Source organism: Platichthys flesus, chromosome 24 (genome assembly GCF_949316205.1).
Source record: "Platichthys flesus chromosome 24, fPlaFle2.1, whole genome shotgun sequence".
NCBI classification, from domain to species: Eukaryota; Metazoa; Chordata; class Actinopteri; order Pleuronectiformes; family Pleuronectidae; genus Platichthys; species Platichthys flesus.
In genome coordinates, this window is record NC_084968.1 from 2,611,673 (window position 1) to 2,633,624 (window position 21,952).

Genomic DNA, 21,952 nt, shown 5'->3' on the forward strand with positions numbered 1-21,952 from the left:
CAGATGGTTCACCCGTAACAAAGGCAGGAGAGAAATCCTCTGTGGAGCAGAGACGGAAAGATAAACCTGATCTTGATTTTCAGCATGAATACAGCCTGTGAAAAAGGCATCTCAGAGGGGTTTCATGCAGGTGTCAGGGAAGTTCTAACACAGTTACCTTGAGCGCATGGTGGCCAAGGAGTTCCTGGATCACGTTGCTGGAAAAAACGTAAATTGGGCTGAGGGACTGTATGCTACAGTGGTAGCACCAAAACGACTACAGGATGATTTTAGTCTCATTACTTAACAGTTCAGTCGGGATTCACTGCCAGAAATTCACTGACGACAGAACAGTTAATCTAAATACAGTAAACGGCTGGGTTATCAAGTCACCTGCATCACTGTATTAACTACAGCTTATTGTTTGAGCTTTATCAGTCTGCTTATCTTAACGCTGCCTTTTTGCCCCACGACGTCCTTTGTTTCCACCCCAACCCTTCCCCTTCCCCCTTCTGCCTTTCATATCCAATGCCCACCCACCTTCATCCCCAACTGGAGGTAGTGAAAGTGGTCGGAGTACCCCCAGCTTATCCACCTATTCTGATGGCAAATCTCCCTCATCCACTTCTACATACATGGCTGCTCCCCGGCATTTCCACATACCAGGTAGGCCATAACCGCCGCGCTTGGCTCACAACTCAACCTTACACTTTTCCTACATCCACACACGTTCAATGGAGTAGACCGCCATTAGTGACGTACAAGTGGATTTCCAGGTAAGCTACGAATTTCCGAAAATTACTGGCTCTGTTAGTGCTACTGCCACTGATACCGAGGTTGTTTTACAAACTAATAATTCTACATTGTTCCACGGGCGTCCTATGGTTTAAACTTTAACATTTACAACATGAAGCAGTGTCTGTGTTTGTAGACCAGAGCGTCCACAAATACCTTTGAATTTGGACACCGCTCATGAATAATCACAAAAGTCTTGGGGAAATAATCAAAAAATAATAATTTAAAGAACTATTTCAACTTCAGTAAATTTGTGGTGATGAGATAAACTGGTGGTAAACCTCTTTCATCCAGCAACATCATCATCAGCCTGGTAAGTGTCTTGAAATATTTGGGCTGGAAGCGAATATTTAATAAGCTTGGGCCGATAGAAGGCATCTGTGAGATCACAAGCCCGACTCGCCGCCCAAGAATGGATGAAAGAAACCATGTTTTCTACTTTTCCCCTTCTCATTTGAAGAGGGAGTTCCTTGGAGCTAAATTCTCCATCATCTGGTTCTTTGATTGTAATAATTTGCACAAAAGATGTCAACACTATTCACACGATACTTTCTCACATTGTTGTGTAGTTTATTTGTGCTGGTTTAATGCAAAAAGTCAGCCAAACGGGTGTTTATCCCACTTGGGAGAACATTTGACTCGCTGTACTCTACTTGACTTGTATGAGGTTGAGACTTGTGCCAAATATTGAGTTCTATTATGAATGCCATCATTTCCCTGTTTGTATTAGTAGAGCTTGCATGAGGCCCAGCATCTTTACCTTGAAGAGTTGATTTCCTCCTTGGCTTAAGGATTGCACTCTGTAAATCTCTATGACTTGTTCAATCCCACAAAGCCATTTCTTGTGACGCAGCTAAGATCTGGCAGGAGATCCAATCCTCGTACGATTAAAGTTCTAATATGCTCGGATAGGAGTTGATGCTCGACAATGTATCCTTTGATCTATCGCTTTTAAATCTCTCGCAGAGGAAAATCCATTTGATCCAACACATTGTTCCCATTCAATGTTAGAGTGTCAGTCATGCAGAGGAAACAAAAAACCTCCCAAGTTGGAAGCAAGTTAAGTGAAAAAAAAGCCAACGATTATCCACTTAATGGCTTTCATAGTCATCGTCCTTATTGCTTTTATATGGATGACGCTTCAGATGCTGGCGGGCACTGGAACAAGCCAGAAAAATTACCCATATGTGCTGTTTTATTGTGAGTCATGTTTCTGTCGCGGCTTAATGTGTGACAGTTGTTACTAAGCATCTCTGTTAGAGTCCTGTCTGGATCCTCTGATACTAAGATGGATCTGACTGGCCTCAGGGAAACATACTGTCTCCATTATCCTCCAGAGGCACTTCACCTAACAATGTACAGTTACAATTTCTATTATTAATTTAGGTAAATGGTTTATTTAGAAATTCTAGAAAAGACCACTATTGCTTTACACTCTCTGACGTATGTGGACCATGTGTGGTTTGTGATATTGTTCTTTGAATATCTTTGAATTGTTCTGTGTCAAATAATCTCAGACTCCCCTCCTCTGACAAAGACCAATCCATTGATCTATTTTAAACATATTGCATGAATAATTATTAAAAGTATTGATTTTTCTGATGTGCAATAATACAAATGACAAATATGTTAAATCGAGCTCTTTTGCACCCTCCTTTTGCTTCTTCAAAATATCTCATCCCTCAATAACTGATGACTCATGCTTCTTTTTCTCCATTCTCTCTTCCTTTCTCTCCCTCCCTCCCATGTTGGCTTCTTCCATTTTCTTTCCTCTGCATCTGATCCCATCTTCAGAGACTATGGTCAAAGATAATATCTATAGAAAACCCCCCATCTACAGACAGCATGGTACAGTCGACTTCCTCTTTAACACTCCTCTGGTCTGGTCTCTGCACGATGTGTTGCACGTCGTCTGTCATTCATCTCGTCACCTGTTTATCCCAGTTCTCCTCCCTTTCTCTCTAAAGCTCGTCCTCGTCTAGTAGACTCCACAGATCTACATGCATAGGGCTGGTGTAAGAGTGATCCACCCATTCCACGTTAGAAAATAAATTTTATATACAAATGCCGAATCTATCAAGATCAACCATTTAGATGGGGGGCAATGTGATAAGAAAATATATTAAATCGTCATTGAATTTTGCCTCCTGGCGGTTTTGAAGAAAGAAATCCATGATGGTACCTTAGACCCTGTTTTGTACGACAAAGTATTAATGCCTATTAATGGGAAATTTGTTGTAAATTACGACTTCATTCTCATAAATTTAGACCATTTTTTCGTAATATAACAAGAAAAAACAAGGTGGCTCTCATACCACAGGTAGCAACGCTCCAATACTGCTGATGTTATTAGCCTAACTTTCTGTTCAGACCATATTAGGATTTATGCCAAAAATAACTGAAAGGTCAGATTTGGTGCAGGCTTGTTAATCCAAAAAGTCTGTTTGAATAACCAATTCCAGACACAGAAACACGACACCATCAGTCCAGCATCCCTGGAAATAACAGTCATGCCGTGCATTCTATTTATCTTTAAAGCCAAGTTTCTGTGTCAACACAGGAAGCTCTGTGTCCTTAAAAAGTAAGGAAGGGTGTAGCACATTCAAATTTCATGATGGAGTCTGCTTTTTGTGTTCTATGAGAATTCAATATTGAATCCCGCAATCACAACTTCCCTGAACTTAAATTATCCAAAGGCACCAATATGCTCCAAATAAAGTCCTTGTGGGTCAACATTAACATCCCTAAAGGTGAGAATGTAAGAGTTCAGACCATCAGTTGCATTTCTTTAAGGAGAGACTTAGAATACAATCTAGTTTGTTTGAAGGATTTTGAAACGATAAGCCATAACTACAATCTGTCACAATCCAGGGTTTAGTCAATCATTGTTTATCAACCTGCTGTCTGGAGATAGCAATGGCACAGTGGTTAATAAAACTATGAGAGAATTTAATAATTAGGGCACTGAGGATTTCATCCAAGATCACGGTCATAGTTTCATTTTAATAAATGAGAGGACTTCAATCAGAGGATAGTACCTCACATTATGGTCCAATCTTAGTTTTGGACACTTTTGCACACCAGGACGTTAACAAGTTTCAAGATATGATGATAAAACCTTTTTTTGTCTTTGCTCTCCCAGTTTCTCTGAGCTAAAGCAGAAAGTTAAATGCTATTCAACCACTAGGGGGTAGTGCAGCAGCATTTGTTGATATTAAAATCAGCTACAGGGAAGTGAACGTGTGGCTTGGGGTCTAGAGGTAGCAACATGTTGAGGAGACTGACGTTGATATTACAAATAAAATGGGTTTTCCCCGTAATATAAACATTGCCCTAGTTTTCACTGTTAATTTTGACATTGCAACAGAGTTGCACACTGATTATCCAGCTAATTGGGGACTGAAGCTGATTGTCAGTGGGGCCCTTGGGTGTTAATTTGCTCAACCTCGTTCTTGCATGTTTGCCTTCATCTCACCAGCTCATTTGTTGTTTTAAGTGGTGATGCTGTGAATGTGTGTTCACTGTGAACAGTTGGGTGTGTGAATCACTTTGTATGGTGGCATTAGTGTTGTACCAATCACCGATTCAATCACTGTGTCTCACCCCTAACCATTTCTTTGTGTGTCTTAATTGTGGTGTTTTTTTTTTTTTTTAACTACACTTCCCTTCTAGCTATATGTGCACATCACCCAGAGCACACATACTGTAGGAGTCCGAGAAGCCTGTTTTCACCTCCATCACAAAAGGAGATATTCATCTTGATCAAAAAATGAAAAGTACATCAGCTGCATATGGCATAGTCCTACAGATTTATGAGCTGAGTGTCTGCGTCTTGATTGTAGATCATTGTCATTCAGGCAGACGTTAAAAAAATTACAGAAAAAAGAAAATCTAAACCTCATTCTGTCAAAGATTTCTGTATAATGACCGTGTAAAGTGATAATACGTTTAAGCTATGTATACTCTGTGGGAATTTGGCCTATTGCTCATGTTATCTGATACCCGAGTTGTAATTTACTACAAAACCTTTGTCTAGTGTAGTACCAATGCTTGGTAAGTAGTAAAGTATGCAGTCTATTAAGGAGTCGTATGTGTTTGGCATACACTTGGAGAAAGGAAATGCAGTAATATGTGAGAATGGATGACTAGTGACTAAATGACAGTTACCTCATTTCTGCCCTTGGGTTATTATTAGATTCACATAAATTACCATAACATACGTTGACATAAACAATAGCTTAGACATATTAATAACCACAATCCTACATAGTGTAGAGGGATGGGGTCCGAAACAAAAATGTGTTAAATCCTCATCATCATTTTAGACAGTTTAGTCTATGTGACTGATAGCAGCCTTGAATAGTTTGTGAACTGCTGGCTCTTGGGTTTAATGCGGTTGTTTGTATCCCTGACATTACATTACATTACATGTCATTTAGCTGACGCTTTTATCCAAAGCGACTTACATTTTTTTAGAACACTCATTATTTATGAGGGGCCATTTAGGGGTTCAGTATCTTGCCAAGGACACTTAGGCATGCAGATGGGATAGAGTGGGATTCGAACCGGCAACCTTCTTGTTGCAGAGCACCCGCTCTATCCCCTAGGCCACGCTCTCCCCATTAAAACACAATTAAGTAAAGTGAGCAATTGAGCATTTTAATTATGTACATGATTTATTGATATCGCAGGACATTTAATTGATTGCACCACTAAGCATGCACAGCATAGCACAGACTAGTCTTCATGGCAGAATGTGAAGAGCTACAAGTCATTTAACAAAAAAGGATGAGAGTTGAAGTTGTGGGCAGATTGTGTAAAAAATATATAGGAAACAAAAAAATAAGGGTTTATCTTCAGGGGATCATGATTATTTACTGGAAATATATTTGAACTTTGGTATTTGTCCCTGCTTTTTACGCATTTATCGTTATATATTTGACCAAGCCAAGGTTTAATTAGTTGTCAGTCATGGGACCATGAACAACCTAAGCAAACTTTATTGTGATCATTGCTGTATCTGTTGAAACATTTTGCTCTGATGTCCAATGGGCCAAACTCCCAAAATGTTCAGCATAGCTTCTTTAAAAATTATTGCTAAAACAAGAGTCAGTGAGTTCTATCCAACCCTGTTTGAAAGTAAACTTACACAGAGAGCTCCCTGTAGATGCCGTCTGCAACTGAAGATGTCACAGGGATGGTTTTCACTGTGTAGAGTGCGTAGAGAAGTTTAGTGGAGCGGAGGGGCAGATGATCTCCAGCGCGTTAACTGTGACACCCTGTAACATGTGACTGTTTTACAGCTTCTAGAACATCCTGGCAGGATGGGGAGGATGGCAAGGTGGGTCCGTGTGAATGCGTGTCTTTATCCGTCTGTCCATCTCTGCGTCCTTTCATTTTCTCAAACTTTACAAATGCTGTCCATCCATTTACTAATTCACTAACTCAATCTTTGCCATCCTCCATCACTTCTTTTCCATCTTTCTGTCTCTCTCTCTCTCTCTCTCTGTCTCTCTGGATCTCTCTCGCTCCCTGTAGAGGACCAGCTGGATGATCCTGAAGAGTGAGATCGATGGACACATGGGTCCAGAAGACCTGGACCCCAGCAAGTCCACCTGCAGCCTGCCCACTGATACCTCCCAGCCAAGTGAGTAGCCAATCACAAGCTCAGCCTGGTTTGGCCAAATTTGATACTGAACAGTATAAACAGAGATTTGTTTCTTTACAGATTTCCCCTACAATAAGTCTGCATCTTTACCCGGATATGGTAGGAACGGCATTTACAAGGTGAGCTGTGTATTTTGTGAAGCAAGCATCTCCTATGACTACTTTCGAACAGTGCGTTGAAATGTTGCAAATTTCGTTTGCTGGGAAAGGTGAGGTTGTAATCGATCCAACAAGTTACCTAAACTTGACCATTTTATATAGAGGTATAACCTAAAGAGAGCGGTTGACAACTTTGGTAAAACCTGAACCAGAACCTGGCTGATTTTGAGGATGTTTAAAATAGAAAGTTATGGTTAATAATTTGACTTTTCAAATTTTACCTGATTCTGATTTTAATCTAAACTCTTGACTGTCCCACCTGGCACAAAGCAATCTATTTTTCAAGCTAACATCACAGAAAAAACATATGTGGAGTCGACAAACCAAGTGCACTCGGATATTAAAAGACCTTTAATCTTGCTCTGAGGCTTTGGCTGCTTAAATATCTGGCTCAGGTGTTGGGGGGATCAAACAGCTTTTGCCTTTCGTTCCACTGGGTGGTGCTGTTTCTTTTCTAACCTTCCAGTGTCACAGTACTCAAATAAAACGCCATCCTCAGTTTACATCAAGATTTGCATCAAATCAGCACCTCCACATTGCCACCCACTCTGTGCCATCATCACTGGAGTCCTTGGTGTAGCATTCAAGAGGGTTTAAGAGTTTTCCTCTGTTATTAGAAATCCACCTCCCTTCGAGCCCCTCTCTCACAGCTTTGGTATCAGATTACACTGAGGTCGATCTGTACCACTCACTCCACACAGGCAGGGCCCGGTTTATTATGAGGAACTTGGGGATATTTAGTCTATCATCCCCTGGTGTGATATTGGTGCTCTCCCACTGTGATTGTTGATGGATCGTAGACAGGCAGCCAAAACAGAACCGAGGCGGAAATTAAAGCTCGGGAGCCACGACGGATCATGGCCCAAAGTATTCTTCTTTATTTTTCCCTTGCTGACATTACTGCTTAGGGTTGTTGACATGGTGGATTTAGTGTGTTGGAAGTAAATTTTTCTTCTATTCAATAAGAACACTGTGTACTACTATCCTGATGTTACATTGATAAGCGCTCTGTGTAATTACATTCTCATACAGAATGAAATTGTGTTCAGTCTCCATTCATAGTTGAAGATAAGTCAAATTGCATTTACTTTTTCTGCCACAGCAAACGCACAATAATTAAAAATTACAGCCGTGTTAGCAGCTTTTGGTTGCAGAGGGGTGCTTTGAGCTAAATGCTATCGTCAACATGCCCTAGTACACACAGTGTCATCCTTAGTCTGCAGATAAATATGGACGACGGGGCTCCAGCTCCTCCCAGTATCCAGAAATGAAGCCATATTATGTGTAGTGTTCTGGCCTTTACACATGCTCGACCAATCACATTAGTCTCAGCTGTCAATGGTGATGTTTCACCAAATTAGTCATCAAAACCAAACTTACCAGAAACCAGAGCACTTGGACAAACATTAGTGTGATTAGAACTACCTGATATGGTTTATCTCTGAAAGAGGTTTTCTAGAAGGAGAATGCCACTTTGGACTTTTTAATGAACTACGAGAAACACTAAGCTAATGTTACATTGCAGGGAAATACCTACACTACATATGTAAAGAATGAATGATTTAGATGCTAAATGGTGTGAGTCATGACAGTGTAACACCACTGCTAACAAAACACCTTCCATAGCTTCTACTGCTACAGTTAGCAGTGAACTTTGTTTAAATTGTATCTGGATGCCTCTAATCAAAGACAGCAGCAGCCCACACAGTTAGCGACTAAAGGAGAAAATTTGGGATTTTTGTTGACCTCCGTGACAAAAAGTTCAAAGCTGTTGTCAATAACTCTTTTGAAGTTTTTTTCTAATAGTCACCCTCGATTAGCTCTATAAGTGGACAAACAAAGGTTGTTGATTGCCTCCCTCTCCCCTTAGCTGCCTTTAAGTCGCTCCAAGCTGATGTCAGCTCCCCATCATCAATGCATCACACTCACTTCATAATGGTCACCATGAAAGAATGTGTGCAAATCAAGGGCAGAGGCGGTGGCTGAAAGCCCTCCGATCGACCCTAGACCCTGTGATAAAGACCAGCCATGTTCTTTTCCTGCAGGCTGCTGACATGGTGGAGGATGAAGTGGACCCGGACTCCCACAGCTGGGGAGGCATGAGAGGTAAGACTGAAAAATCCACTTTAAGCCATTTATCTTCAGCTCTTCTTTGCTCTGGCTAATGTTCTTGGTTTGCAGGCTTCTTTTTTTTTGTACTGTAGTGTTCAATTTCACATTTCATGTTTCAGAGTAATATTGGTTTAGCAGTAAACGCCTTGTAGCCCTTTTATTTGACATTTAATTGATTTTAAACATAAGGCAGCCTGGGGCAGACAGCTGAAACCAGCCAACCCTGACTGCAAAAGGTTGCAGCCATTTGTTGAATATTATTGAAGTTTATTCCAATCTATAATATTATGTAAAGTTGTTCATATCTATGCCCTATAATGAGATGCTCCTGTATAAGAAACATAAACAGTGATGTATTCAACTGTCGGTTGGAACAAAAAAGGAAATTGCAATTCATGTTTTGCATGTCAAATTTTATTGCAATTATCTGTTCCGAATCTAGACAATTAAGCAATGATTAAGTTGCAGTCCAGGTGTGAAGACTTAAATATAAAAGTGAGCACACCATTTAAATTACAGCCAGAGAATTGTAAAGTTTCTATTTCTGAAAGTATGTTTCCATCCAAATACCAATTTGAAACCAGTTTCACTTCAGACCGCACCATTGCATAGAGATTGCACTGATAATAAAGTTAAACGAGTAAAACTAACTCAGGGAAAACATCAGCACTGTATGGCAGCCCGTGACCATAAAATGAACCTCAGCAGTTTGGAAAACCCTAGTGCAACCCTCTGATGTTTTAGATCTTATTTTTAGCAGTCAGAGGCTGCTGTGATTGATCTTGACCACCATGACCTGTGGAGTACCCCAGGGTCTACTTCTAGGTCCCCTACAGTGTTATTCAATTTGTTTGTGTTCCCTCTGGGCTCAATCTAAGAAGACAACACGTCTTCACCATTGTGACTGAGAAACAAATCACATGCATCATAGTTACTTAATTCAAATTTAGATTTTAACTGTTTTGTCTTTAGCTACCTCTTATCGTTTCAAATGTAACCTGCAGAAGTTAACTTCCCTTGTCTGGTTTCCATTTGAAGTTTACTTTTAAATCTAAGAACCAGACATTTTCATCACAGCTGCTCATCTTTTGTACTGATGATTCAAGCAGGAGAGATTTGCATCAATCAAAGTTTCAGACGTGCTCAAAAGCCAGTGACCTCTTTCTATGCAGAACAACCTGATCTCACTTTGCAGTCAAAATGAACTCTCTCTTCAGAAAAAAGCATCAGCTACAATCTTGATCTATGAAATGTGGAAAAAACCCCTATCATCTTTTCTCTGAAAGCAGATCTGAGGTCAGTTTATAATCCCTGACCATGAATGCAGAGCCCTGCCGCTCTGGCTCCAGATCAGTGGCAGATAGGTGACGTCATTTTTCCAGCTGCAGAATTATTGCTGTGTGTTTACAAGTGTGTGTTCGTACAGTCCTGGCTGTATCTGAGGCTGTAGTGAAGAGGGATTTGAAAGGATGCCAAGACCATTATTTTGTATGTGTGTGTGTGTGTGTGTGTGTGTGTGTGTGTTTGTGTGTGCGCCTGCTTTTGACGCCTTTGAAACCCAATATTATTGAGAGGATTTGGGTCCAGAGTCAGGGTCTATTATGGTAGTTTTCATAATAGGTCTACAATTCAAATAAAAACTCATTGTTCCACCAGATTAATTCTCTGTTTTCTCTCTCTCTCTCTCTCTCTCTCTCTCTCTCTCTCTCCCTCTCTCTCTCTCTCTGTTCCCTTGCAGAGTACAAGGTAAGAATTTGTTTATACTTAACAAATATGACTTAATATTCTTGGCATCTGCTTTGGACACTGGATTAAAATCGTATCCTTCAGTAAATCTCCCACAATGCTTACTTTGTGTGTGCCAGGTCTACCCTTATGAAATCCTGGCAGTGACGCATAGAGTGAAAGTGAAGCTTCCCAGAGACGTCGATCGCACCAGACTGGAGGTGAGCTCTAATCTTCCCCTCTCCGCTCTGTCATTTCCCCTCCTCTAACCACAGCTCATTGAGGAGCCTGAGAGAACCTGACACTGTGGCCAGTTGAACCATTTGGGACAAAGGTAACAGCCAAAGCTTAAAGACGTGCCATCTCCAATTTTTGTAAAGGTAGACAAATGATAGCAATTTTCCGCTTTTCTTTCATAAACTGATCGGCCAAAATTACTTGGAGGCAAGTGTGTTCTCTCGTTGTCTGGTCTCGGAGTTTACTCAACGACTTCACAGATAAGAGTCTTGAAATATGAAATAACAACACAAAACAAGTGGAGCGGTGCAGAGAAAGTTGACAACGACTTTTTTTGCTGAGTGCTCTGTTCTTTGCTTCCTTTTAATTCCATCATCAGAATCTTCCTTCCTTAGACTTTTTGAATTGCTCTACAAATAATGTGTAATAGGGAGAAATGCCTCTTCCACCCTCTAGCAGTGTCTGTAGTTGTGCACAATCAGGCTTCATATGTCCCAGGAACCTCCATCTGGAATGTGTTGGTACTGATGCCTTTAGCTCTGGCAAAGCGAGATGCTGCAGCATTCAATTATTTTGTAGACCACTGTGGTCTCCCTACTTTTTGTCAGAGGTGGGAAGTAACGAAGTACAAATACTTCGCTACTGTACTACATCTGAACACAAATGTCTGTACTTTCTACTCGTTATATTCTCAAAACTGGCTCGTTGCTTGACCAGCGGAGGTTTGCGCACCTCTCGCTTGCCCCCTGCCTCAGGGTATCCCAAAATCCTGTGGGGAGACTGAAACTATATACACCTATGTCCACAAACCTTTGTCCAGATTGTTTTGTTTGCTTTAAGACAAATCTTTGAAGCTGAAGCTGTGAATTGCAACATCAATTCAGTGAACTGTGAGATTGCATTGAGAAATGTGAGTATAATTGGTGGTAGCATTATTTCTTCCACCCTGGTTCACAGCAAGTTTAGCCCACAAGCATGTCTTATAATAAAACATTTAGCATAATTGGACTTAATGTTATTCCAACATTACCCATTTAAAGATTCCGAACTTTCATTAACTTTGTGCAATGGAAAACAGGAAATGTTTAAGGCTCAAAATAACCAAACAAATTTGTGGTCCTTTTGCACTCAGAAGAAGTTTCATGAACCTTTTTCCCCCCAAAACAACCTTTTAAAATATTCAAACCAGAAGAGAACTATGTGAGCCTTCGGCTTATTTAGATTCGGACCATCGCAGTAGAGATTTGACACTGACTCAAGATGTCCGTCTGTGGTTGGGAACATTAGATTGAAGTCGTACTGTCATTAGTGTGTATGCGCGTATGTTGGAGAGAAATACCCCAACCTCTCTGTTATCCATCACTTCTCCTGATCCTTGACCCCAAAGTGCTGCTGGTTTACCCAAAGTAATCAGCAGTCACAGTCAAACCTCAAACCAAAAGCCAAGATGGACACAGTTTCCCATGAGGTATTGCAAGCAAATCAGGGTTTTGACCTGCTACTAAATGTGTGTGTGTGATGTGAGGAGTTTGTAGTTAACCATCAGCCAGCAAGCTTGTATGTGCTGAGAGTGAGATGAGGAGATTGATATCTCGTATCTCCATGTAACAGAGCTGGAGTCAGGACATGGTAGGCCTAGCATGAAGACTAGAAACCTTTATAACCTGAGAGGGTAATGTTTTCATTGCAATTTGTCTGTTTGTCTGTAGGACTGCATAAAACTACTTAGTCAATATCCTTGAAACGTATGGGGATGGGCTAAGCAAGAAACAAGTTTAGATTTTGGAGTGGATCCGGATAAAAGGCCTAATCGGGGCACTGATTAGGGTTGGGCGATGTATTAGAGTTGTCCAATCAGCCATCAGCAGATGCAACCAGGAAGCTGGAGGTCTTTTGTGTTCCTGGCAAACGTGTAGCGTGGCAAAAGATCCTAACACTACAGATCTCCCCACTCTTTATACTGATAATCATGACCATCATTTGTGTTCAAGAGGACAAAATTGTGTGTAGCCGAGGATTGAGCAGCGTTTTCCTGGCACCAGTTTTTATTGGAGCTTGGACAGAAAAATGCTTCTATATAAAACACTTGTTTAAGGGATGTGTTGCCCAATCCTTGCTTATGGTCTGAATAAGCTGCGTAAGCTGTAGAATATTAGAACTGCAGATTTCATCCTGGGGGAAGAAACTATGGCCAAGGAGCCAAAACTATATCCAGGTCTTTGCAGCTGACATGCAAGTTCCAAGGTTCAGTCTTCATGTTGTTCTTTAAGCTAGTTTTACATACAGTAGGTGTGCCGCTGTAACCACACTAAATAACTCAAGTGCTACTGTTCAGGTCCAGTCCTTGGATCCAAACTCCTGCACATCTGGCCATTCCCTGTAGTCAGTGATGTCACAGCAGGTCTTTTACTACTGACAGCAAACTAAGAAAGCAGAATCGGGTCCATCACCGATTGGTGTTTTTCTCCAGATGTGTCACAGTTGTGAGACTCTGGAGGAAATACAGTATTGTTGATCTACCCTTTGAAGAATGTAGGTAGAAAGTTACATATTCCAATGAAAAGGATCAAATTGGTGATAAAAGAGATTCTACTCTCTCAATGTACTCATCATGATTCATGTCCCGACAGCATGAAAAACAAAGGGTCTGGATGTTTTGGTATGGGATGAAAAAACCGACCCCTCCCTTTCCTGGCTGGTATGGCGACCAGGTGATTGGCGATCGCGCAGCAGCCGACTGCCTCTAATTTACTTTCACTGTCATCGCAGAAAAACGCACTTTGGCTGAGCAGAGTGCAGCCAAAGTTTTACAATAGAGCATCATGTACTTTTTGGGGGTTCTGGTTCTAAATCAGAACCACGCATGTTTTCGTTCCATGCTATATTTCTGACGTTTACAGAGGAGGTGGTGAGTGTTTGCCGCGGGAGCCAAAGCTGGGGTTTGGATGGCAGCTCAGTCTGGATCAACTTCAGATGCACGGAATTGAATTTGTTGTGTTAAACCTCAATACAGAAGGCAATGTAACGCTTGCTTATGTGTTGAGCACAAAAACGGTTTTAGGGCTGCATCAAAGTCTCATATGTGAGTCAAGCCGAGCTGGCCTGGAGGCAGAACTCATGTTGTTGGTTCAGGTAAAAGATGAATTGGGCCAGAGAACAACGTGTTTTTCTGACTTAGAAGAACATCTGGTTCATCATGAGGCCCAGTGTAGATGCAGCAGGCTAGAGAGAAGCTAGCCTCAAGGCTACGTGCATTCTGCTGATATGTTAATGAGTTACACTTTAGCTAAGGCTAAAGTGGTTTACAAAAGCTTTGCAATAAATTGTCCATTCTAGAGTTGTTGAAACAGTTTCATTACATTGCACCATAGACTATAAAGTATATAAAGTTGGACGATATGACAAGGGTCTTGATCGCACCCTAGTGGCTAGCTACAGTATAAGATACATTTATTGATCCCAAACACTTGCACAATCACACGACATGCAGAGTAGGGAAATTTGTCTTCTGGTTTTGTCCCATCTGGTGAACATCACAGGATACACAGAGCAGTGGGCAGCCATGCACAGCGCCCGGGGAGCAGATGTTGGGGGAGTAAGGTGCCTTGCTCAGGGGCACTTAGACAGTTGGGGAAGGGAGAGTGCTCTTTGGACATTGGAACAGATCCGGGTGCTGTCCTGGCAGGTATATTGTATTGTCACCGCGAGGAATCAAACCAGTGACCTTCCATTCCGATGTCCCTAACTTTCTGTCCATAGTCCAATTATTCTGCCACTTGTCCACCACCTCTTAATAATCCTGTCTGGATGGGTTATGAGCCAATCAAACCAAAGAGATTAGGTCACTTCTTTTTAAAGATGGTTTCTGATGTTTTAGGTGTATCTTGTAACACTGATGTTTGTGAGACTGACTCGCAATTAGTCAAGCACGTATGTCCATCACCAGTGATACCGCAGCTCCGTCCCTCAATCGCCACTGCACAGACATGGACCCGTTCACATATGACCACACACATTCAACTCACATGCTACTCACTGGGTTATTTTGTGTTTATGTGAGCCATGCTGATGTAATAGCTTGTTCGCTGTCAGCAGTGACAGTAATTTGAGGTGAAGGGGTCAAAGGTGGAGTCGCAGGCTTTCACAATAAAACAAATGTCGAGCAATCATTTGATTCCACGCCAACTGGGCTCAGGTTCAGTTCATTTTTACTCGATTAGGTAACTGAACCAGTGCAGGTCTCTAATGTAAACTCAGACTCAAATGCAATCTCCCACTGATCTACCATGGAGACTTTCACTACTACTATCATAGAAACTTGATGGTCATCATTGGCATTGACTCCTAGAGCCTCGGAATCTTGGCTAAAGCTGCTAGGGAAGCCGTCTTGGAGGATTGTCGTGGAAAAGCACGTCACTATGATGCTTTTCGTTGGTTTTAACTTCAAGTGGTTTGCTAGTGAGCTGTTGATAACATTTCTGAACCTCTCCATGTATTTAAATGGAATGAGCTGCAACCTGTCCTTCAACTGCATTTCTGCATTCCACTTGGTGATTTTAAATCTTTGTTATCTCATGATTGTTTTAACCAGTGCTTTGTTGTGCTGTTTTTATTTGCTGATGTCTCCTTCTCTCAGGTCTTTCTGTAAAAAAAGATTATAAATCTTAATGGGACTGTGAATCAAGATTTAATGAATGCATTTGAAATATCTTCCACTGTGTTTCTCCTCTCCAGAGACACCTTTCTCCTGAGGACTTCAAGCAGGTTTTCGGGATGACCCTGGATCAGTTCGACCGCATGGCCCTGTGGAAGAAGAACGACCTGAAGAAGAGGGCACGCCTTTTTTAGACAGACACACGAATAAAAAAGAAAAGGAAATAAAAAAATACACCGAGCAACATCTCAACAGCCATCCGTCCTGTCTGGAAGGAAGCAGAAAGAGGATAAAAAAAAACAACCCATTTGAAATATCTATATATGCGCCTCCATGATGCTCCGACTGTCCACCTGTAAAACACCATGCCATCTGCCTGTGACGCCACTGAGAGGCTCGTCTTACATTGACGCAGTGTCTATAGCTTTTTGTATGCGATGTGGTCTGAATGTTCGACTGACAGCCCCGCGGACGAGGACGAGGAGCTGCGTTTGCATGGCCTGTGTTGATGCTCCTCGCCTCCCATGTGGTTTCTGCATCCCTTCCCCCCCACACCCTCTCCTGGCGATCCCGATGCTTTTCATACACCCTGGCAAAAATAACAGCTTTTTCTAATTCTTGTGCAGACCTTCCTCCAGGTTTTCCGTGGTTCTGACTGTTTTATGTGCGCCTTCTCCTGACTCTGTCGGTCTTGACTTATCTCCCTGTTTTCATCTGGAGTTTTTCCTCCACAGCGATTTTGTTTTCCCGAAGTGAGGGTTTATCATCTTGTCTGTGTGTGTATCTTCTGCCTTCTCTCTCTCTCGCTGTCTCACCATCATTTTAAGTTGTTCTCCCTTGCACCGACTGACTGTTACCTTGTCGATCAAGTTCATCTCGACACCCTCGCCATCACTTCAGGACAATGAGGACTGACAGGCTTGTGCACGCTCACTATTTGAGCATGTCAAGGCCAAAGCCAGGGATAAGAAACAACATTGGCTTCTCTTTCTGTTTTTATCTTATCATCAGCTTTTGTTTTTCAATCTCCCTTCATGTTGCATTGAGTCAGAGAAGTTGGGAAAGCCTGGTCGGGTAGTTTTGATATGTGTGCCCTGATCCGTTTGAATGCGGCCCCATATCTTGCGTAAGCCTCTCGTAAATCAGCGGTGATAGCGAGAGCCAGGGCGGGAGAGGGGCCACAACATGGCAGTAAATCACAGATAGAAGGGGGCGGGAGTGAAAAGAGGAGGAGAAAAACTACAGTATAGGAAGATTCAGGCGATACAAAGGTGTCAAACATGCAGCATCGCCAGATTGGCATGCACTCACATAAAAGACAAAAAGAAATTATTTTTATAAGCTATTTTTGACTTCTGGAAAGAATCATGAGATACAGCTGAGAGAAATCATGATTTTGTTACAAGGAAAAGAAGAAAAAAAAGAAAAAGGCCACGCTGACTTTGTTAAGCTTCACCGACCTGCAGCAGCACTTACGCAAAACAAGTGAGGTCTTGCTTGAATTAAAACTCAATATTATAACTGTGTTATATCTCCTCAAATAGAGAGCTAACTCTTTATATGTTTGTCGTTTTAAAGCATTGTTGCGTACAGTAAAACAACGCTACACATGTAAAAGCTGAAGTCTGTCGGCTTTGCTTGATTTTTCTGGACCATAAATCGATCGATTTGCCACCTGACATACTGTAAAATGTATGTGAACATGTACTGGACATATACCAGATATATTTGTCTGTATGCAATCCATGGTGTATAACTCTTCAAGGCATGCATGAGGATGCGGGAAATGGGGGTTTTGTCCACTGACCTCAGATTAGAAACGTGTGAAAACATTATCATCAATGTGGTTTGAGTGATTGATTATTTTCTGGTTAAACTACGTCAAATGAAATGCCTGGGTCAGTTGCTTACATTAGCTTGTGTTATAGGTATTTATTTAATTGCCATTTTTAAGGAAGGGATTTTATTTTTTAAATCATAAGAGTGTCGTGTGGAATGAGTAGCATCACCGAGGAGAGCGCTTTCGAAGAGAAACATATCAGAATATGAGTTTCATTTTAAAAGAGTGTCAAATCACATTTTACCTTGCTCCTGTAAGTAACACACTAACTTGTTGTCATAAAGCATCATGTCCTCTTTCTAATATTCATCTGCTATTAAAGTGCTTTATCCAAAAGTCACCGTTGGACTGGGGTGTTTGAGTTTGTTCAGTGATGTGTTAAAAATCAACTGAACTGTGATATACATGGACAGTATATGCCTTTGTGGATGTTTTTCAGGGAAAATGTCCAACTTCAGCTTTGGTGTAGTAACTCACATTCACATATGAATATCAAGATTGCACAACAGCTCCCAAAAGTGAAGTCAAAATATTGTGATTGCCCTCTGTTGGCTGGTATAGCAGTATAAGTCATATACCCTGCCTTCTCCATGTTCCCAGATGGGACATGGACAAAACTGTATGGTTCACAATCACTAATATTTTGCATAGTGGCTCCAACGCAGAAGGCGTGAGAGCTATTTTATGATCTAGTATTCAAGTATTATTGAGTTGGAAAACATGTTATTGATTGTTTTTTATTTTTAAGTTTTCAAGCGAAGGTGATGGACTCAAAGTGTCACTCAGAGATAAGAACAGGCCCCTCGGGTCAAAGCTTCTGTCTGATACAAAATCGTAACCGTCAAACGTGTTCAAATATGTTAGCTACAAATCTCCAACACTGCTGTAGAGTTTTAATGCTGCGTGTCAAGGCTTGTTTTAGAAAAGCTGAGTCAACACAGGGGAAACCCAATGAGACATCATTTCAGTTTTACAGTTCCCTTTAGCTTCAATTAAGAGTTTTCCTTTTCCTATCATTTCCATTGGCTTTCGAGGGCACCGTGGTTAAAGCCTCAGGCTCAGGCAGCTCGGAGAGAAAGTTTGTGTAATGATAGGTATTTAATACAGTGCACAGGGTGACATTTCCATATATTTGTATTATGGACAACAACATTTTACACCAGCGTTAAATCATTTTACAAAAAAAAGAAAACAAATGTTTATTTTTTCATCAGAAGTCGTGGCAACATGTTCTGTATCTGTGCATCAAAGAAACTAAACAGAAAAGGTACTGAATGTTCTAAAATTAAATCAAATATTTAAAATATTAGAGCAGCACCCATACTAGACATGTCTGTTTTGACTGCGCTGGTTGCAGGTTTCTGAAACTGTAAAAGTGACCGGCAGTATTTGGGCCATTGGAGGTAAAGGCCTGCCGCTGGACTCAGCTACATTCAATATTCATATTGAATGTATCATGGCTCGCACTAAATTTGACACTGCTCTTCCTTGGGCCATTACCAATAAACATGCCAAGTGTGGAGCCGATAATATGAATGGTTCTCAAGATACGTGAGACAACTATAGACAGACAGACAGAAATATCTGGAATTAATATATAAATTAGTTAATGAGGTTAATGAGGTAAACCTGTTTGGCCTGCGCTTACAGCCCCTCGCCAGTAGAGACTGCTGCAGCCCCCTCAGCAGCACTACTTCCGTCCTCCTTGGGTCTGATTGACATCACCTTCAAACGGAAGATGCATCTTTCTCACTTGCTCTGTCACATGTGGGAGGAGGACTCAGTGTAGGAGTAACAAGATGTAATCCAGAAAGTCCTGACCTCAAAGGTCTGCGGTGTGAACGTATATAACAGCGAGTGATGCTGCCGGGGTGATGATTTCATCTCTTCAGGGGAACAGAAACCCAAAGAAAACCACACTGAGGGCCTCCACTCTCTGCGCAGAGCCTGTGGTGCAAGATTCAAACTGACATATCATTTTGGCTCAGTTTCCATCATGTTTTTCATGTCACACAACCAGTCTTGTTTTATTCTTTGGATAAAAGAAAAGAAAAAAAATCTGTAATTACGTAGCAGTAATTTTCAATAACTTAGAGCAAATATGATAAGAGAGTGAAAGCAGATGTTTGCTGGATGTTTGGTTATTCCTGATGAATTCCTTTGGCTTGTTTTCAAGTTGGCTTTGTTAATAATTTGCAGTTCAGGAGTATCCCTCTTGCATGAGGCTGAATTCAAATCCCTGATTGGATTGTTATTAAAATTATGATCAGAAGATAAGAGCACATCATTCTGCCAGAAAACATCCTTTATCTGTGACAGGGCATCTGTTCTATTTTCATTATGTTCTCTCATCATCTCAATTTCTTTCTTTTTTCTCATATCCTCCTCTCTAATCCTTTAACAAGAAAATAACACATTAAGATTGAATGTTTGGTCTAATTAAATCCAACCTGGATGCAGTGTGTTCTCAGGGCAGCTCCCACGTCACAGTTTCATTTCATTTCTGAACACAAACTCAGACATGCAGGCTGCTTTGTTGTAAGAAAAATAAAAGAACAACCAGGCTTATGGACGGAGGGGAAGACTAGGAGACGAGAAGACAGGTATAGACCATGCACACAGGCAGTGATTACAAAGGAAAACACAATGAGACACAGGAGACGGTTTTTTAGACATAACCTCCAGAAGATGTCCGGAGAATGGGGTCCGGACTTTCTCCGGAGGTTTTCTGTTACACAGGAACAACGCAGCGGGAGATCTCTGCTTAGACGCATTCACAGCAGCAACAAATCCTCTGGAGGATTCAGACAGCATTGACAGTTCAGGAAACATGTGGATGTATCCACAAAATTAAATAAAGAGTCGTAAAGCAAGATACAGCCGAGCAGAATGGAATCCAAAGTAGCTTCCCAGAGATTCCAACAGAAGAAGAAAGCTGCAGCATTTTGGATCCATGTCCAGCAGCTCAGTGAGAAGGCACGAGAGACCGAGTAAGGAACGGTTGTACAAATATTTTACAGGACTTTGACGATGAGCAAAGCGGACACTATTTTTCGTATGCCCTGGTCTAGGTTTAAGTATGTGTTGAGTCCTAACTACCCCAACAGACAAAACAATGGTGAAAACCTCTAGAACCGCGTCCAAGACTGGCCATTGTTCGTATGCCAAACCGCTTCGCTTTGTGGCCTGGGACTGTCCACTGTGTTTGCCATAGTTTGTGAGGTGACGTCTGGTCTCAACCTTCCCATGTGTCTCATACGCCTGCCAAAAGGTGAACAACTTAAAAAGGCCCTAGATGGATTTGCATAGCGAGGGCACCCTATGTGTGTGCTGGTGCCATCGACAGACCAACGATGATACGCGGAGCCAAGGAATTGAACTGTGCTGCGTTCAGCCTGTACAAAACATAACACAATGTTTATTTAAACGTCAAAAGCGATTCAGCAATGGAAGAAATCTCAGAGGTAGATGAAATGGGTTTAAATACGGGTTTGATACTTTAAAATACACTTTATGTTACAGTCTGTTATTTTGCTATCAGCCAAAACTGCTTCCGACATACATCAAGTTGTTTTCAAACACAGAAACTGTAATAGAGCAGCTAGTGCAAAATGTTTTGAGATTGAACGTGCCGCTGAGTTGTGAAGGAGGAAGTGAGCAGGGGCAGGAGACTGGTGTCAGTTTGCTGCAGCTCTAATAAATCACCTTATTATGACATTTTTTTGCATTCATTAGACAATAAGCTCTATGATGTCATGTGATTTCATCAGGGTTATCTCGGCTCGGGGGTTGTGTTACCCAGCTGTTACTCAGCAGGAAGAGTCTAGTAAACATATGCTATTGAGTTGCATTATGGGACATTTAAGATTCTACTTAAATGTCCCAGCTTGATCCAGGGGCAGACCCATTCCCCTTATAATTGTACGTTTTTCTATATGCTGGTGAAAAAATGTTCAGTATGTCTTTGGTGTTACAAATTACCATTCGCAAGCATAAGCATAATTTTCAGTTTTGTGTTCGGTAAAAGAACATGTGTATTTCAGAATTGAAAAGTGACTCAATACATTTAGTACACTACTTAGATACAGGTACTTGGACTTGACTTAAAAAACATCTCTTTCCATTTAGCAGCTGATGAATCATAATCATAATCATACTACTCCCTTTATTTTTTCTAAACAGATCGTACAGATCATATAAACAGATAATGCCTGCCCTCCCCAGACATTATCAACAGACAACAGATCAATCCAACGCTTAAGTAGCCGACATCCAACGTATGATAAAAGAAAACAGCAGTTTAAGAAATCATTCAAACTTACATATAAAACACGCACATGAACATCAATGAAGAACATTTGGTTTTATTTGATGACAAACAGTGACTAGAAAACCTTCTCTGCAGATAAACCGGATAGGATGAACACAAAGTTTTCTTACTTCATTCTGCACCACAGACTGCAGGACACACAACGTCCTGCACACAAACAATAGGAAGTGACAGTTTATTGCAGAGCTGTTGGAGGAGGACTAACTGATGACCAGGAAAACATCTGAAGTAGCTCTAAGACGGAACAAGAGAACATCACAGACAGGCAGGTTGGTTCAGAACAGTCACTACAATCTAAAACAATTCGAGCAGGTGTTAAATGCCAAAACAAGACACACCTCCTCTTGTGTGGCCTCCGATTGGCCGATCATGCTGTCAGTCAGTCACTGCCGGTTGAGGGGGCGGGGCGGGCTCGGCTTTGACCACGCGCCTCCGCCCTGATTCTATTGTCATC

The 21,952-nt window shown here is 41.4% G+C and overlaps 1 protein-coding gene across 12 annotated transcripts in view; it reads left to right on the forward strand.

Annotated features, from left to right (window-relative positions):
• ablim2 (actin binding LIM protein family, member 2) overlaps nt 1-17,508 on the forward strand; it is a 77,106-nt gene extending 59,598 nt beyond the window's left edge. For 10 of the 12 annotated variants that reach the window (XM_062383942.1, XM_062383943.1, XM_062383944.1 and 7 more), the window contains 9 exons: nt 538-645; nt 2,569-2,622; nt 6,078-6,115; nt 6,313-6,421; nt 6,503-6,561; nt 8,646-8,706; nt 10,451-10,458; nt 10,578-10,658; nt 15,409-17,508. In XM_062383942.1, coding sequence (XP_062239926.1) covers nt 538-645; nt 2,569-2,622; nt 6,078-6,115; nt 6,313-6,421; nt 6,503-6,561; nt 8,646-8,706; nt 10,451-10,458; nt 10,578-10,658; nt 15,409-15,522 — 632 coding nt within the window. In that variant the 3' untranslated portion in view covers nt 15,523-17,508. The remainder of the gene's footprint in view (nt 1-537; nt 646-2,568; nt 2,623-6,077; nt 6,116-6,312; nt 6,422-6,502; nt 6,562-8,645; nt 8,707-10,450; nt 10,459-10,577; nt 10,659-15,408) is intronic. The other 2 variants (XM_062383948.1, XM_062383953.1) reach the window with 1 other exon arrangement.
• The last annotated feature ends 4,444 nt before the right edge of the window (nt 17,509-21,952 follow it).